At 53.3% G+C, this 17,232-nt stretch overlaps 4 protein-coding genes across 4 annotated transcripts; 2 read left to right on the forward strand and 2 right to left on the reverse strand.

Annotated features, from left to right (window-relative positions):
• Positions 1-1,725: 1,725 nt before the first annotated feature.
• N0V96_009792 (uncharacterized protein) lies at positions 1,726-3,709 on the forward strand (the record flags this gene model as incomplete). The annotated part of the gene is made up of 3 exons (XM_053197820.2): positions 1,726-2,347; positions 2,424-3,523; positions 3,575-3,709. The coding sequence occupies 3 exons, from the start codon at positions 1,726-1,728 to the stop codon at positions 3,707-3,709; spliced, it is 1,857 nt and encodes a 618-aa protein (XP_053044751.2).
• Positions 3,710-4,602: 893 nt separating this feature from the next.
• N0V96_009793 (uncharacterized protein) lies at positions 4,603-5,211 on the forward strand (the record flags this gene model as incomplete). Its single annotated transcript, XM_053197819.1, has 1 exon — positions 4,603-5,211. One exon carries the CDS (start codon positions 4,603-4,605, stop codon positions 5,209-5,211), a length of 609 nt encoding a protein of 202 aa, XP_053044750.1.
• A 1,042-nt stretch (positions 5,212-6,253) lies between these two features.
• N0V96_009794 (uncharacterized protein) lies at positions 6,254-6,919 on the reverse strand (the record flags this gene model as incomplete). The annotated part of the gene is made up of 2 exons (XM_053197818.2): positions 6,254-6,553; positions 6,875-6,919. 2 exons carry the CDS (start codon positions 6,917-6,919, stop codon positions 6,254-6,256), a joined length of 345 nt encoding a protein of 114 aa, XP_053044749.2.
• A 6,953-nt stretch (positions 6,920-13,872) lies between these two features.
• N0V96_009795 (uncharacterized protein) lies at positions 13,873-16,505 on the reverse strand (the record flags this gene model as incomplete). The annotated part of the gene is made up of 3 exons (XM_053197817.2): positions 13,873-14,582; positions 14,651-16,023; positions 16,420-16,505. 3 exons carry the CDS (start codon positions 16,503-16,505, stop codon positions 13,873-13,875), a joined length of 2,169 nt encoding a protein of 722 aa, XP_053044748.2.
• Positions 16,506-17,232: the final 727 nt, after the last annotated feature.

Consider the following 17,232-nt stretch of genomic DNA (forward strand, 5'->3'; position numbering starts at 1 on the left):
GTACATTCAACTAAAAACATCCGAATCATAGCTCAGTTGGTTCCCTATGCCCGGGTAGTCGGGACGGCCTAGCCCGTGACATCACCAATGGAATTGATGTCAGATGACAACCTTGCTGTAGAGGACAGGATGAACCACTGGAGTACTACCTCGTCCTAACCGTCAACAGGAAATTTCCTACATTGCAGAAGCTTTCCGTACTTTTAGAACGCTTAGTTGTACTTGGTTTACGCTTTAAATTCATGACAAGACTGTTCATATACCGAAGTACAACGCTATGAGAGGATAGTTGTCCTCTTAAGTCTCTGCAGTCCCGATATTTTATAGGCAGGGTTGTGTATTGGCGTGTTGATTGGTTTCTCTGGTTGTTTTCAGCAACGCTATGAGATCTTGATCAGTTACTAACCATTTGTATCTTGCAGCGTGTTACTTCGGAATCTAGAACCCGAACTTCAAACTACCTTACCTTACCTTCGAGTATCTTCTAATTTCTTGTAGGAAATTTTTCGAAAATCCCAAGACTTTCAACGAGCATTGGGAAAATTCCGAGCCGAATCTAAATCTCTTGTCTACTCCGTTAGCAAGCATCTAAACATTTGATCCTGTCAAAACATGAATGTCGCTCATTGCGGACACCCGTACTTTTCTCGAGTGTCCACGCGCCGGCAAGTTGCCGACAGACCCATTCTTTAGGGCTGGTGGACCAAGAAGCCAAGCAATGCTTGATCTCCTCGGAAGTGTGACCCGAGGCTTGTGTGCCGCGGAACGCGGTGCTGACGTTAGGCTTGGCACTAGCAAACGAACCAGATGATGAAGCAGTAACATGAGCGCCAGGGAGTTTTCCATAAGGTGAGAAACTGACATTATAAGTTACACAGAGAGCGGACTGCAGTTTTTACTGCCAAAGCATTAACAGCGAAAGACCGCATGTGGTCCGGTCAATGTTTGTCTTCTACCAGCATGAATCCTCCATGTACGGTAGCTTCTTGAACTTCATGCAACATCGCAATTTTTCGCCTTGGCTGATGTACGCTTTTTAGCGACAGAAACCCCTCGTTGGATCCCCGTCGGGTCTCGTATTCAGTCCACTAAGACTTAGCAAGAAGTATATCCTACAGCGGTTCCCGCGCACATTGTCACATTCGCGGGTTTCACTCTGTGCGCGTTATTGATCCCACCCCGGCCGAAGCAGCTGATTGGGACGACAGTGTCGATCTGCGCGAATAGAAAGGTGGGGTATGATCAGATAAGATGATCTAATCCATCAATTTCATCATTCCTTCAAAGCTAAAAGAGTAAAAACATCCCGTTGTACGGTCATCTTCAGCAACAGGCTTTCTTGGCAATAATGTAAGGTTACAGAGATGGGGAACCCCAATGACACCTTGCCCAGGTCCACCCGTGGAGATGGTCCGAACAAAAAAGGATGAAAAACGTTTCGCATCTCGATTTGAGTGGTTGCCTGTTGACGTTTTGGGGTATGGTGGGTGAGATGGGAATTTGCCAAGTGGGTTGATGGATGTCGGGTACGCTATCTGACGCTATCTCCCCGACGTTTGGAGATCACGAGTAAATCCTCCCAGACCCTTGTCCTTCCCTACCAAATCTGACTTACACGGGGCTTTGGTCTTGATTCTTCTTTCTTCGAGCCACTCGAAACGATCTCATTAATCCCAATCAAGTCACTGCGCTGTTTATTATTCGTTATTTGACAAAATTCACAGAATGGACGGCTTCAAGCTTCCCGAAATCCCAGCCTTGACCTTACAAGAAGGCGTCAAGAAGGACGAAGTCGACGCTGAAAAGATTTCCAGTGAATGGCTCTCCAAACTCGAAAAGCGGTTTGCGGAAAAGTCTTTCAGCAACATCTCCGACTTGTTCATCGACAATTGTTGGTGGAGAGACATTGTCGGCCTCTCATGGGATTTCACTTGCAAACAAGGTCAAGACAACATCAAAAAATACCTCGCCTCAGCGAACCATGGCCTCTCCGAGCTGCAGACGAACAAGCTTGGCGGGCTGAAGCCGTTGCTCCTTGACTTTGACGGCATGGTCTGGATCCAAACTGGCTTCACCTTCAAGACGCCGCATGGCGAAGGAAAAGGGTTGCTCAAGCTGGGCAACACTGGTAAAGACGAGTGGAAAGCGTGGACTGTATTTACGCAGTTGGAGAAACTTGACTTTCAAAAAGAAGTTGAGGAGCGACATGCGACTTCAGTTCCGATACCAAAGACGCCCGTTACCAATGGTGTCAGTGGTGTCAATGGTGTCAACGGAGTCAATGGCACCAATGGGCACGCACACTCAGAGTCTGAAGAGGATCTGCAGGTTCTTATTGTCGGCGCAGGTCAGTTCCCAGTGTTCACACCCAGCCCCTTGTTCCCTTCCCTTCCCTTTTCGCTAACAGAAGACACACCAAACAGCCCAAGCCGGCCTAATGCTCGGGGCGCGCCTCCAACACATGGGCATCAAAACCCGCCTCATAGAACGCAGCGCACGCCTCGGCGACTCATGGAGAGAACGATACCAGAGCGTCACGCTGCATACGCCGACCTACACCGATCACTGGGCTTTCATGAAGATTCCCGAGACCTGGCCGCGATTTTTGACGGGCGACAAGGTTGCCGAGTTCATGGAGCATTACGGCCAGCTGATGGGGCTCGATATCGCCTTCAACACGGAGGTCACAAAGGCTACATACGATGAAAAGAAGAAGAGATACTACGTCGAAGTTCGCACGTCAGAGGGAGTACGGACGTTGTCGGCGCGTCATGTAGTCCTAGCCACGGGCGTGTACGGCGACCAGCCCAAGATCCCGCAGTTCCCAGGGCAAGAGAGCTTCAAGGGGCAAATTTACCACTCAAAGTACCACAAGACTGCCGCCGAGATCCCTGATGTAACGAACAAGAAGGTCGTGGTCGTCGGCTGCGCCACCAGCGGCCACGATATCTCAGCCGACTTTGTCACGCACGGGGCCAAGGAGGTGACGATGGTGCAGCGACACCCAATTTTCTCCATCTCGCGTGAGTCATGGGAGAACTTCATGCTCTCGCTCTGGACGATCCCAGGTCTCAGCACCGAGGAGGCGGACATTGTGGGCAATGCTATCCCACTGGCACTGATTCGGAGAATGAGCATCGGATTGACGCAGGCGATGGCCAAGAATGACAAGACGGTACATGACGGGCTCAAGAAGGCTGGGCTGGAGATGAAGGAAGGAGAAGACGGGTATGGGTTGGCGGACTACCAGCTCATCAAGGGCGGGCAGTATTACATCGACCAGGGGGCGAACCAGATGATTATTGACGGCAAGATTCGGATCCAGAGGTGCGAGGAGGGCATCAAGGAATTACAGACGGACGGTCTGGTATTGGCGAATGGCAAGAAGCTGGACGCGGATGTGGTGGTGCTCGCGACGGGCTTCGAGCAGAACATCACTACAGTCGAGAAACTGCTTGGACCGGATGTCGTTCAGAGGCTGGATGGGTTCGCGAACTTGGATGCCGAGCAGGAACGCTCAGGAGTGAGTTTGATGATCTGTATGCTTGACGGAGTTGTGCTGACTCTTCTTTAGTGGTGGCGAGCCACCGGAGTGCCTGGTTTCTGGTACATGACTGGCAGCTTCATGATGTGCCGACAGTTCTCCTTGCCGCTGGCGCTGCAAATCGCAGCGGTTGAGAAGGGACTAAACACGTCATACTACGACTAGAGCTGTTGATACTTCAGGCCAGTCGTGCTGGGATGATTATACTGAGGCGTGAGGTTGACATGAGCCCTGGATGACGGCCGGGCTAAAGGGGAAGGGAGGTGTAAAGGAAAAGGGGGAAAGCTAGTGAACTTGGATGACCCCGCTGAGTCTATCATCGCGAACTTTCTTTCAACATGGAAGGTTAGACGGTTTCATTCAACATCAAAGATACCCAGGAAGAGAGGAGAAGAATACTTTTATAAATGCTGCCAGGCAGAATGGAGATGACCGCAAAGCTCCCCGAGTAACTCGGAACTCTCGGTCTGCGATAGATCCCAGACCAGGCACAAATATAATTTGCCAATTAACGCAGTCAAAGTCGACTTCAATCATGACTCAGTCTGGGAACGAAACGAAAGACATCTTCTTGGCCAAGAGGGACAGTCCCAAATTCTCGGTGTTCTTGTTACTGGGGATCAAGGTGAGCAAGGTGAGTAGGAGGTGAGCTAGGTGAAGTGAAGAAGGTGGGCCTCGGTCACAAAAGGAAGACCCATCTCACCGTGCCTTATGCTATCAGCACGTGATGGCGCGCCCGGACCCGATAAGGACAGCCTCTAGAGAAGTGTCCTCTAAATCCATGCGCCAAAAGGTCGGCCGGCCACCTTGCGAACCCCGGATCGACAGCTGGCAATAAACCACCATCTCGACGCAACAGCCACAACCACACCTCTTTCGCGATCGCAGCCCTCTTCACAACCGTTACTCTCCACGACTTTACGATCCCCGGACGCGGCCACCCGAATACCCCTAGTACCAAAGACACAACTGACGGACCCCCGCGACCTCGTGAATCGCACGAAACAGACAAACCAACAGAACATCACCACATCCACACAAACAAACCACCGCCCAACATGACAGACCTCACGCATTTTGACCTCCTTCCCCTCCAACTAGACCCGCAATCCAAATCCCTCTCCTCAACCTCGTCCTCGCGCGCCCTCGCCGCCGAGCTCTCCCAACTAAACGCCCTCCACCGCTCCCTCATCACCTCCGACACAACAACCCAGCACGGCGTGCCCCCGCCGCCCATGCCCGTGAACCCCAAACGCTCCGCCCAGGTCGCCAAGCTCCGCGACAGCGGCAACGCAGAGTTCCACAAGAAGAAGTACGGCGACGCCATCAAGTTCTACACCCTGGGCCTGCAAATGGCCCTCACCCGCCCGCTCTGGGAACCCTCCCAGCTCGTCCGCGAGGAGGTCTCGGGTCTGTACGCCAACAGGGCGCAGGCGCACATGGCGCTGCAGCAGTGGGCAGAGGGCTCCGTCGACGCCGAGGCCAGCGTCGAGGCGCGCAAGGTCGGCAACGCAAAGGCGTGGTGGCGTCGTGGCAAGTGTCTCATGGAAATGGGCAGGTTGGAGGAGGCGAGGGAGTGGGTTGGCAAGGCTCTCGAGTATGAGGGCGAGGAGGGCGAGCTCGTTGCGCAGTACAAGGAGATTGAGGCTCGTCTGGAGAAGGCGTAAGTCCGAAAAGGCGTACGACTCTTTCGAAAAGGGGGGGGTCGACCATGTTCTATACGAACGCCGAGGAAGCAAAGAGACATTCCACTTGAAGTACTCAAGGATGTTCATACACAGACACATCGATATGGCAACGTGTAGTTTTTTTAGAACGGGGTGTTCGGGAGCGAGGGGGCAAAAGCCTGGCCAAGCAGTCTTGGGCTTCTGTTTTGGCAGCGCATAATACCCATGAGAGAGCCGCCTCCTCGCGCACAAAGATGGAGAGTGCGGGTAGACGCAATGGTTTGGCGGCTTGAAGAATCTCCAGGCATCTTACGTTGGTCTTGGGCGCTGATTGTCTTATACTTTGACATAGGGCTTGTTTGTTATTAGCCACTACAAATTTCCCCAGCAATGCGACGTCCATCGTTTGCGACACTCGCGCCGAGCAAACATGTTAGGCTGGAAATCAGACGAGAACATATTGGGTAGATCGGGTCATTGAGCATTTCTAGTATACCATAGGTAAAACTACCTATACATCCCAGTTTCGTCAAGAAAACCCCTATGCCGTGATCCCAAGTCTCTGCGATAAGACTTAGCGAGTAATGCCTCTCGGAGTAGGAAATATGTAACGCAGCCGGAGCATCGCAATAAACCATTTAAACACTATGCATGGGATGCCATCATTGCGCCGTGAGCGCTCCAGTCATCCTCTGGATATCCCAACAAACCAAAATCACTCTTCACAACTTGTTTGTTTCCACGATGGCCCCATTCCCAAGTCTTAGTCCAAGTTCCGTATCCATTACCCCTCCGTATGTTCATTCAGAGGTGTATCGTCTGCCTCATCTCGTCGCGGGCGATGTTGTACGACGGGGTCCTCAACTACAGCGAGCTGTCTAGCCGGACAGCATCAAGTCCGAATCCCACTCTTGTCGTTCCATGTTCGTGTGGCAGATGGCCCGTGACGGTCTGGTTCCGATTGTTGTCTTTGTTTGGGTTGTGCGGTAGACATGGCCTGCCACGGCCATTTTTTCGAGGTCAAAGGTTGCTCGACAGTCTCCTACGCGGCCTGAGCAGGCTTCTCGTTCAGGGTCTTGCCGCGTGGACGCATGACGGCATCCTGGCTGCTCATTCTCCGGTCCAGCGCGCGTTCCAACTTGGCGCCGAGAGCAAGCTTGCTCAGATTCGCGCTCTTCTCCTCGCTCAGAGTGACTCTTTGGGAACTAAGGGCCTTGTTCTCCATACGGTCGAGGCCGACAGCGATATCGGTGATCTCGGCGTGAGCCGAATCGTTTGTCTGAATGGTGTTGGCAAATGAGGGCGCCATGCTATACGTGCTGTATCGCACAGAGGTACGCACCTGAGGGGGGGTTTCTGTTAGTACGGCGGTCATTTTGATATTTGGTTGAGGAGGACGGCACAGATGGAGGATCGAAGTGAATGGAGCAGAGGGTCGGCGAGAGGTAGGTAGTAATAGGATTGGACAGGAACGGGTCAAAAGGCAAACAAGATCGGATAGGTGGGTAGCTTGGGGGGGAGGACCGGGATTTGCGGTGTCCAAGTGCAAAAAGGGCAAAGGGGCGGTTGCGAGCGAGGCGAAGCAGGTGAGAACAGACGCAAGACAGATGCAGGTAGGGCAGTTAGGGCGAAAAAGGCAACATCAGGAGAGGAACAAACGTACAGAGGGAGCCATGATGGGACGAGAAGAATCGAGCGAGGTAGGCATTGTGTTGATTTTTTTTTTGGGTTTGGCGAGATCCCTGCGTAAAAAAGGTTCGTGTTGATGTGGTCGTCCAGTCTCAACTATGGTTCCAGTTTCCACAGGCCGGGGCTTGCTTCACGACTGTCGGACCAGGCAAGCAGGCGAGCCGAACAGGGCGAAAGGGAATTGGCACTGGATTGGATTTTGGCAGATTGGGATGATTGCAGTGAGGTGCAGGATTGCTGCTGGACACGGTGCTCTTTGCGGCAGAGGCAGCGACAGCGGCAGCGAGTGCGGTAGGAGGGGAGCGGTCTCCGGTGGACGTTGGCCGTGAACCGTGAATGTGAGGGCGGACGTGAGCGACTTTAGTCGTTCCTTGGTGCGTTCTCCGTTCGCTTCGGGGGTGTGCGTGTGGGCGCGTGTGGGTTGGACCGTTGGCTTCTGAAGATTGAATGGAATAGCGGTCGCAAGTCAAGTTTTGGCGAGCTCTGTGAGGTCACTGAAAGAGCAAAATTGCGGAAAATCAGGGACCTGCAGGCTTGTGCTAGGTCCTTGGTTGGCGGGTTGGCGTCTCGAGAGGAGCGAAGTTGTCTACACGGAGGCGAGATGGAGGCGACTTGTCGGTCGGGGGGGGGACGATCGATGGGTCTGCACCGGGGGGATTGAGCCTTGAGGTAGTATCGTGGACGTTGAACCTTTACGGTGGTCCAGAAAAAAAAGCAGAAAAAAGGGAGCGAGTGGTTGATTGATGACGGAGAGGGACTGGGTTAATTGGGAGGAGGGAAGACGAAGAGGAGAACGGAGGACGGAGGACGGGTCCATATGCAGATTGGGAAGTCGCGGCAGGAGCGAGGGGAGCACGGAAATAATATCAGGCAGGCACACTGCTGTGGATCTGCGCCTGCCTTTTTTTCTTTCTTTTTTTTTCTTACTGCCCTTTGCACTTTCCACGTCTTCTCCTAAGGTAAGGTAAGACTCCTGGAGACTGGAGAGCGCCTGCCCGACCTGGGGGTTTGGGACTGGACTCATGGACGGAGGCCGGGAGTGGACGGAGCCTGGGACGCGCTAAGCAAGGCCACCTGGAGAAGGCGGGCAGGCGGGCTAGGCCAGGCCAGGTCAGGCACACTTTCCCCTCCCTGCCTCCCACCTCTCACCTCTCACCTCTCAGTACAGTAAGGTGCCACCTAGCCGTAGGTACCTGACAGGAGTACCTACGTACGATAAGGTAAGGTAGGTAACCTCTTTCTCTCCTCCACTGGCTTCCATTGACTGTTCATTTCGCATCCAGGCTCAGTGCCCGGCACCTGGAAAGCACGGCAAGAAGATACATACTTCCTGCACTTTCCCTCTGAGACTTCAGGTGCGCAATGATTCGAGGTGATGATCGACGGATGTCAGGTTGATAAGGTAAGGTAGAGGCAGACACGGAGATAGTACATGACACAGGTACCTTGAAAAGGGGGTCAAAGGAGGGAGGCAGGACCTATTTGAGAAGGAGCGCCTTCATCCCAAAGCGATTAGGGAGAAAGCACGGCATGAAGTCACGATCAATAGGAAGGAGAATGACACTTGTGTGACTGTCAGACTGGTCTACACATAGCTACCTTAAGGTATCTATCTACCTTACTTACCGAAGGTAGTCACGTACCTGTGTAGGTAGATACGTAGTGAACGGATACTGGAGGAAAGAATGCTGGACTTCCGACTTGCACCTGCAGCAGGAGCACCTGCGCTACTGTCACTTGAGATGGGCTAGGCAGAAAGGAGGAAGCAGCCATGTGCAGAACAGGGATCAGGTCATCAGGAGGGGGGAGGGAGCGACAGGGGGCCGGCCCTCCTCCATCAGCGAATGAACTCGGGCCTCTCTCATGCATTCCCCCACTCTCAGGCACGGCGAGGGGCGTTGAGTGAGCCTGACAGCAGGGCCAATCCATGTCTCTCATGGCCATTTTGCCCGATCAACAACGTGAGACGTGCACCGCGACTGCGAGTCTGCGAGAGCGATGGGTGATGAGCTTGGTGAGGTGCAGACAAATACGGAGTATCCGTACGAGTACAGGATATACTACGCAGATATCCGTAGATGGAGATGGGTATGAGAGCATCACATGGCATCGCATCACATCACAATAAGCGCTGCAGCATTGGTCATACTTGCATTGCGGCACTCATCTACGAGATGGGTAAGATATCCGCGGTCTATTCTCAACGACTCTTTCCAAGGCGCTCTCCGGGACGCCCCTTCATGGCATCTTCCGAATCATGTCTACACGGGCCGCAGAAGAGTCAGAGGTTTTGGAGCTGTGCATAAGACAGCATTTATCAAAGAGTGTCATGTTCCTAGCAGACCGAGATCAGTTGACCAGGTTGAACCTGTGAATAGGCCATAGCTCAGTGCTTTGCTGATCTAATTTCTACCAAGCTCTACGTAATTCAAGTAGAGACAGGCAAATACCCATACATGTGTCGATGTGCGAATAGGCGTGACAAGAGTACCGGTAGATGGATTAACTCGTTGCATCCTTTTTGATTGTTCAGGTGGTACGGAGCAGTTGGGGCGTGTCTCAGCTCACTCCGAGTCTCACTCTTGATCTCATTCTCAGTCTCACTCATACAACACGAACAATGACGGTAAACCATGGCAGGCCCAGGCCAGGCCAGGTTCCTTCCCTCATCATGACACACCAACTTCAACCTAAAATGTTGCACTTGCCATTTCTCCCGCCTGCCGCTTTCCTCTCCCGTCTCCGTGGTCTCCGTGGCAAGGTACTAACTGTAAGGTACTTACTGTAAGGTAATCATTCATGTTGCCGTCCCTTCTTTTCGCGTCGGGTGTCTTGTTTCTTCCATCTCGCCCACAAACCTTGATTTCCACCAGACAGCATCGGGAGAAATCTCAATCCCACATCCCATGCTGTGGTGTACAGTACAGAGTACAGAAACATCCCGCTTCCCTTCAGGGCCAACCCGGCATCGGCACGGCACAGACTGTTCAGGGCCTCCCCTGTTCAATCTCTGCATTATTCCGAAGAAAACTCGCCCATTGTCTGGATCCTTGGCTTCGCCTTGCCTTGGGTTGTCGTCGTCGCCTCCGTCCCTCCTCTTCAGGCTCCTCTCTTTTCGACCGCATGCGTCGACGACCTGCAGGCCAACAGCTGAAGAAACATGTGTGCCAATCAAAGAGACCCCGACAGAATGCAGTCAACTCGCTTGCCAAAACCAGCCGCCCTCGCCGCCGCCTTCAAGTCTTCCACCTTCAACGTGTCCCATTCTTTATCAAACCACCGCTCTAGCCGACTTGCCAAAACTTCTTCGCCTCCTCAACCTGTAAGCAGCCTGCTCACCAACGGCCGAGTCTCGCCCACGAAGCCGTGGAATCCCCACAGGGGTACGGAGTTACAGCACACCGGCGCACAGGGAGGCTTGCTAGAGGCGCCGCTCAGGCGAATATGATCAACTCGAGTCTGGGAGGAAAGGGGCCAGATGCACAGGGATCGTGACTACCGACTTCGAACGAGAAACCAAACGCCAAAAACGCTGCCCACTCGAGCCGATCACCACGCGTCTAACAGTCGCGTTCCCAACCGTGAACACTCACACAGCAATGTTTACCGTCCGTCCGTCACAATCTTTTTTAAATTTAAATTTTTTTAATTTTTTTTTTTTTCTTTTTCGCATTGCAAGCAGCATCCAGTGTCAACCTTTCCAAGGGGTTTCCCCAAGGGGCCCGAGAGCCGCTCCGAACAACCATTCAAACTACAACAGGCAAATTGATGCCGCACTCTCCAGACTCCGAGTCGGCTGCCCATTTGGCCTTACACCCATTTGACCTCACCATTGTAAGGTACTTGGGCACCTCAGAGGGGCACTTGTCCAGGAACGCATCGCCTATTCCACGTGTCGGTTCTTGCGTCGATTGAGTTTGGGCCTCCCCCTCAAATCGAGCCCCGAATGGGCTACCTACGCCCAGAGTCATTGGGAGACGAAGTCGGCATCGCATCCGTCTAGTGACAGAACTAAGCAACAGCTCTCCCTCTCCAGAAACTTGGACCATGATTTAAATTGCGAGAAGTTGGCTTCGAGCTACCGGCGTAATCGTACGAACTGACGCCCACTAACTGACACCGCCGGCCGTACGTGCAGGCTCGGCCAACTACCAGCCAGTCTGCCCTGTCTCGGCCACTGTCAAACAGCCGGTGGCTTTTGATGTTGCGATTGTTTTTCGATTCGGCCTAGTCATTCACAAGTTCCTCGTCGGCTCTTGTCCACTTTCGTGTTTGAAGTCAATGCCGATCCTCTTGGCCCGGACAGGCCCAAAGACCCTGAGACCCCCCGTCAAAAGTCCTATCATATCATCATCCTCGGGCCTTGGGGCGACAAGTTCGTAGACTTATTACGGATACTTACAAACAGACTGAGCAGTGCTCCCGGCTCCGTCGACAGTGTGACACCGTATTAGTGCCGCCAACGTCAGCGCCTTCGGGCACCAAGCTTAGCTCCTCACAAGCGGGGTCTCTATCTTGGATATGGCGCTCATGATGGCTTGGCTTCGGGACCGACGAGCTCCACGACCACAAGGCCTGATTGAAAACGGTCAAATAATGGCGATTACGCTTGTTAGACTTGAATCCTGTCGATCGGCATCTTGCGAGACCAGCCACCTCCGGCAGTTCTCTACGATGCCCTCGTGCTTCTCGACCGGCCTACTGCCCCGGGAATGGCAATCATTGTCTGAGATGTACGCACACGAGGCTCGTCTCAGAGATTCAGACGGGCTACGGAGTATCGTCTTCATATTGGCCACCCTCTCGCGCCATCATCACCACTAGACTCAACTCCTCAGACCACTTTCGATGCGACTCTGGCCTGACCAAACACGCCAATGGCTGTTTCCCCTCATCCCCCGTCCTCCATCGACTTGTACCTTGCTGTTGCATGCACCGCACGTGGCAGACGCACCCATACCTGGCCGCTAAACTTCACCTGGAACTCGTGGACCACATGGGTTTTCAACGGACGACACGTTCCCATCAAAAAATGTGGCCAACCATATTGCTGCCGTTGTCGACTGTTGCCTGCCGTGGAGGATTTGACTTTTGCAATATCTTGGTATTTCTGAAGCTTCATCTCGAAATATGTTTCCAACGAATCGCGAAAGTCACTCAACAGACTTTTCATGAATCAGGCCCTGGGGATTGACCTTTGGGAGACTGCCAATCACTGCTCATCTCCCTACTCATTCGGCCGTAGAGCTTTCTCGGACATCACAATCTGCCAGGCCGGCCTGGTTAATTGAAGGTTTCCATTATCGGATTTCACTAAGCATGCTGGTTCCAATCAAGGTCGTTTCCGGGCAATCCCGTCCCATGGCTCCCATTTGACTTCATGCTTATACCGAATATCCGTACGAAGCTTTGTGGTTCGTCGACTTCGACTCGGTAGGCTGAATGCGTGCGGCTTACCCAGCGGGTCCAGAGCGAACACTAGAGACTCGAGTCATGGCATCGCTGGAGCTTCAAGTTGCTCCAAACATTTGACTGGGGCAACCACTACTGGTACAGTACTCCGTACACCGTACGGGCTGGAAAGCTGGGACAAACGGCCACCCACTCAAGCGGTCCGAGTCCCCTCCACCACGTGGTATCCCGCAGTCTGGTTACAGAATCTTGGGAGGCCTATCCACAGTCAACGCTTGTTCGGGATGAAGCTCGCTCGGGTCGGCGAGCAGCTTCGAGAGACGATGGAGCTTTTGCTGATTATGCTAATGGATTTGAACGTTGGCGAGTAATCAGAGTCGACGACAAGCTACGATTCTTTGTGTCCGACATTGATTTATCACCGAGGAATAAGTTCGACCCCTGTACGGACGGTAATCGCAACCATCATCTCCTTGACAAGTGCCACACTTTGAGAAGTATCATCGTTTCGGGGACACGGTCAGTGGCCTCGATGGACCCCTGAAGCCAACATCTCCAGCCGCACGTCAGCCGTGTTTGCTTGCGACGCTGTGTCGTGTCTGGTGGGCATCAACAAGTTTGTTGTTAGTACGAAACAAATTCGCTTGTGTGCTTGCAACTTCGTCCGAGTCAATCCCTCTCTCAATTTGCTCATCCTGATAAGTTCAGGACTTGTTATCTCAACGAAAGGGTTACCGGCACTGAGGCGCACGTCGCTAGCCGTCCTGGCCAAGTCAACTGAGTCATAACGAAGGGCGGTCAGCTAGCAATCCACGCATGCCCCATGGCACGTCTCACGAATCGTTCGAATCTGGTATTCCGCTGATCGTTCAGTGAATTGCTGTTAAAGGCTTTCGAGCGGCTGCAGAGATGAGAAAGAGCGGTTCGCAATACCGCGTCTATCACTCTGTGTGTCATGGTCCAGCTCGTTGTCAAAACCTCTCGCGGCAAGCTTGCGCATGGGCCATGGACCATGCAGCACCTCGATGCGCCCCAGCTTTCCGGCGGTTTGCTGCAGGTTGCGCGGGGCAATTGTGAGGTCTACGGGCATACATAGATGCATTGGCGAGCTTCACGGCAAGGACCCAAAGATTCATCACAGGTTGACGTGGTAATTACGCATCTTGATACTGATCCAGGTCTATCCTACTACCAAGTTTGCTCCCTTCCTTTGCCAAGCCAGGCTTCAGCTTTCACACGAAGAATGCAGCAACACCGGCCAGCTCGTCGGGAACATCGGTTCAGTGGCTTACGCTACTTCAAACATCTAGTATAATCTATATTGTATTATTTCAAGGTGTTTATCAGGGCACATACTACAGACTACAAAGAGCCCGTGTTTGACAGTTCCCTTTACTGAGTCTCCTGTTTTACTGGCCAGTACCGAACTTGACCTGGGCCACTATTCCAATCCACCCCTTCGCTCAGCCTCTCCTCATTGCCACCAAACCATCTCCATGCTCAAATGACCAACTTCGCGGACAATAAAATACTGATCCAAACCCTGACTGTTGAACGAAATTAAGGAATATAAGGCAGGAAAGGGTGAAACTCCGGCTGAGGGTGATATACCAGTGGCGGTACGTGGGACGTGTTATTCACTGGTGGTAAGAAGATGTCTCCATCGGACTCGTCGTTGCCATCGGACATGAGCGGAGACATATTGAAGTCTAGATTGAGCCTATTCCCCAAAGGCACTTCCACGGGCGCATAGATCGGCCCATCTTCATCGGGACGAAGCTTCACGAGAGCCAAATCCTCCTCGGAAGTAGCCCACTCGGCAAAGTGCCCCTTTAGCGTCCGGATCCCGCAGGGAAACCTCTCCTTGGAGCGTCTCTCCCTCATGAACATGCCCACCTCATTCTCGGCCTCGGGCAGACTTCCCGGGTCCTCCGCGGCCCAGACTTCAGCCGTCTCGAGGATCCGTTGCCAATTCACCTCAAAGTGGCGGGCCACGACCTCGAACCACGGGTTATACTCGGCAGCCGGGTTGGCGTTTTTGCGTAGATGGAGCCAGTGACTCATGGCGTAGAGGAGGGTGTCGGCGCGCATCTCTGTCTTGTATACCAATGAGGCTGCCGGGGAGAATGTCTGGCTGGGTTCGTTCCAGACCGGGTCCGGGCTGAAGATCATGGCTTGGATGGAGACGAGGAGCTGGAGGAGGGTGGACTTTTTAGGATCCCAATTTTCGGTGGCGCTGCCTGTCCAAGTGCCGAGGAGGGAGAAGCAGACTGTTGGCAAAAAAGGTTAGCTACGGACTATGAGAGTGCAGGTGGGAAATAAAGAGGGAGTTTAGTACCTTGGCCATTAGAGTACAGGTTCGGGTTGAATTTCCGACGGCTATATGTTGTTCTGAAAACCATCTTGGGTGGCCTCGCTGGGTAATCGAGAGGGCAGAACAGGTCAAATTCGAAGAGCCCATTCTCATACGGCGTGCCTTCCGGTCCCACGATGAGGACCTTCATGGCGTCCAACCGCGTGCCATCGTGGCGAACAAAGATGCCGTCGGGGAGCGTGGTACGCAGCATGGAGAGCTCCATCACGAGCTTCTTCATACGGTGGGGGGCGGTGGCCTCCGAGTCCGGGATGGGAATCTTAAAGTCACTTCGCCATCTTTCCGACTCCATCTCCTGTACCTTGCTTTCGCTGAGCCATTGTCGGGCGGCCGCGAGTCTCTCCTCCTTGCCGCCGGGAATGGTAGGTGGTTCTGCCACTGACGAAACAGTTGATTGTGAGTAAGTCAGAGAGGGTGGGTTGCTTCCTTCGTCAATAGTCACTTCCCTCTTGTATTTTTTGGGGTCCTCTCCTTCGAGTTGTTGGGAGATCTCGCAGATACGGTCGCACATGACGATCGTCTGCGAAAGACCTCGGGGACTGGGTTTGTAGAGTCGCTTCACCGATTCCGCCTGAACCCTCAAGGCAGAAAGTAGACTGACTAACGACTGGAGCGTTTCCTGAGGCTGATCCTGCTTCTCGTCAAGCTCCACCGCTTTCCCCTTCCCCTTGTCATTGGTACTGGAGCTTGAAGGCTTGTCTGGCACCGGGAGAGGGCCATATCCGAAGCAGACCGGGAGTAATGTGCGAGCGAGGGGATAGCTGATTCGAACATCACAGACCAGCGGGGCCGTGGCAGGATGTGCTGAGAGCACGTGGAGGAAGCCGAAGAGGGCCTGGTACGGAATTCCTTGCCGCATGATCTCTTGCATGCTATCATCCCGGAGAAGCTCTGCCATCCTGACCATTAGCGGGCTTCGGCGAGCCATGACCATTAACAACGGTGGAGGGTTCCGATCAAACTGGGAGGACATGGACGTTGAAGGCCATGCTATCGAAAGCGCGGCGAAAAGTCTGGGTAACAGTGTCATGCTATTCTCAAGGTCTTCGCGACGAATACAGGCGAGTTCATGGGGCTTCTCCTTCTTTCTGTCGAGCTTGCCCGTCGCGTAGCCCGTACCTTTGGATGTGCCTTGGTCATCGCTAGTCTTGCAGAAGCGCTTGAACCTCGACTCAGACTTTTTCTCGGCTTTGGGAGGCTTCTCAATGATCCAGTCTACTTGGGAGTCTTGGAGGATGGAGACCTGGGGGTTCGCAGCGTGGGCGGTCGGGCCGCAGAGGAGGGCAAAGATGTGGAAGAGTCGACCCGGGGGGCAGCACCATTCGGTTGACTCGGAGCTGGCGAATGGTGTCCTTAAATTGTCTCCGATTCGGGAGCACCCAAAACAGTAAGAAATTCCGCATGAACATCTAACATAGTGGCTGCCCACTGCGATAGTCTTTCGCCCTCGAAGAATGTCACCGGCGTGTTGGAAGATGGTGCTGCTTTCAATCGCGACGCCACGCTTGCATCTTGGACATCTACGGCCCGTCGCAAACCTGATGAAGCGTCGGAGGACTTCTTCCTCTTCTTGGCACGATGGATTAGGAGACGAAAATTCCTGGATTATCGAGACGCTTGGCTGGTAATTGTCCGAAGGTCTGAACCAGGTTGGAGGTACGCACGGCGAGATTAGGGGTGTTGGTAACGGCTTTCGAAGCCTGTTCGGGGCGGTGCCGTGGTTGTAAGCAAACGCCGACGCAAGCACCTCCGGTGTGGGTTGATATGCCTGGACAGCAGTAGGATCGAAAGGCCGAGGTGTCACCCATTGAGTCGGCATTTCATTATTAATATAAGAATCTGGGGCTTGCCACATTTGTCGCTTTGAAGAGCCCAAGACGGCGGCCCGATCATCTGGCAGGATCCGTAGACGGGCAGAGTAAAGGTTGTTGTCTGCTACGTTTGTATCCTCTCCCGGATCTAACCATGAAGGTCTCATGCCTGCGCTAGAGGTCAAGGGTCGAAAGGGAGGGGATCGCGGATCCAAGGGCGCTCCACTGCTCTTCCCCTTTGCTTGAACCTTCTTCTTGATCGTCATTAGAACTCTTGACCGTATTGAATGCTTACCGACTCCGGAAGATGGGGCTGAATTATCCAATTCGTTCGTGCTGCCAGCTTCTGGAAGGCTCGTGTTGTTGGGTTGCTGGGCTTCTTGGCCGCCGAGAGTGGTATCCTGTTCCTTTGCGCAGATAACGAGTCAGAATAGTTACACCTAGGGAATATACTGAGGAAGCTCTTGGGGTCTATACGGCGAAGAATCCCTGTGTCTTGGCTTCTACATCGGAACCCGATGGGAGGGCTGCCGGAATGTTTCCCTTCGTTGCAGATTTCTTCTCCTTGTGTCGCTTGCGGAGGGCCTTGAGAGGCCAAGAAATGCGATACAACATCCAAATAAGTGTAAGTGTAAAGAAAGGGGTGAAGAGAAGGGCTGTCCACATCTCTATAGGCTTGATGGCCTGCGTGATCGAGGGTCGGGGGTACGTTGGGATGAAATTAGTCGCATCGAG

The sequence above is a fragment of the Colletotrichum fioriniae genome (assembly GCF_027942845.1).
Source record: "Colletotrichum fioriniae strain IMI 355084 chromosome Unknown scaffold_13, whole genome shotgun sequence".
NCBI classification, from domain to species: Eukaryota; Fungi; Ascomycota; class Sordariomycetes; order Glomerellales; family Glomerellaceae; genus Colletotrichum; species Colletotrichum fioriniae.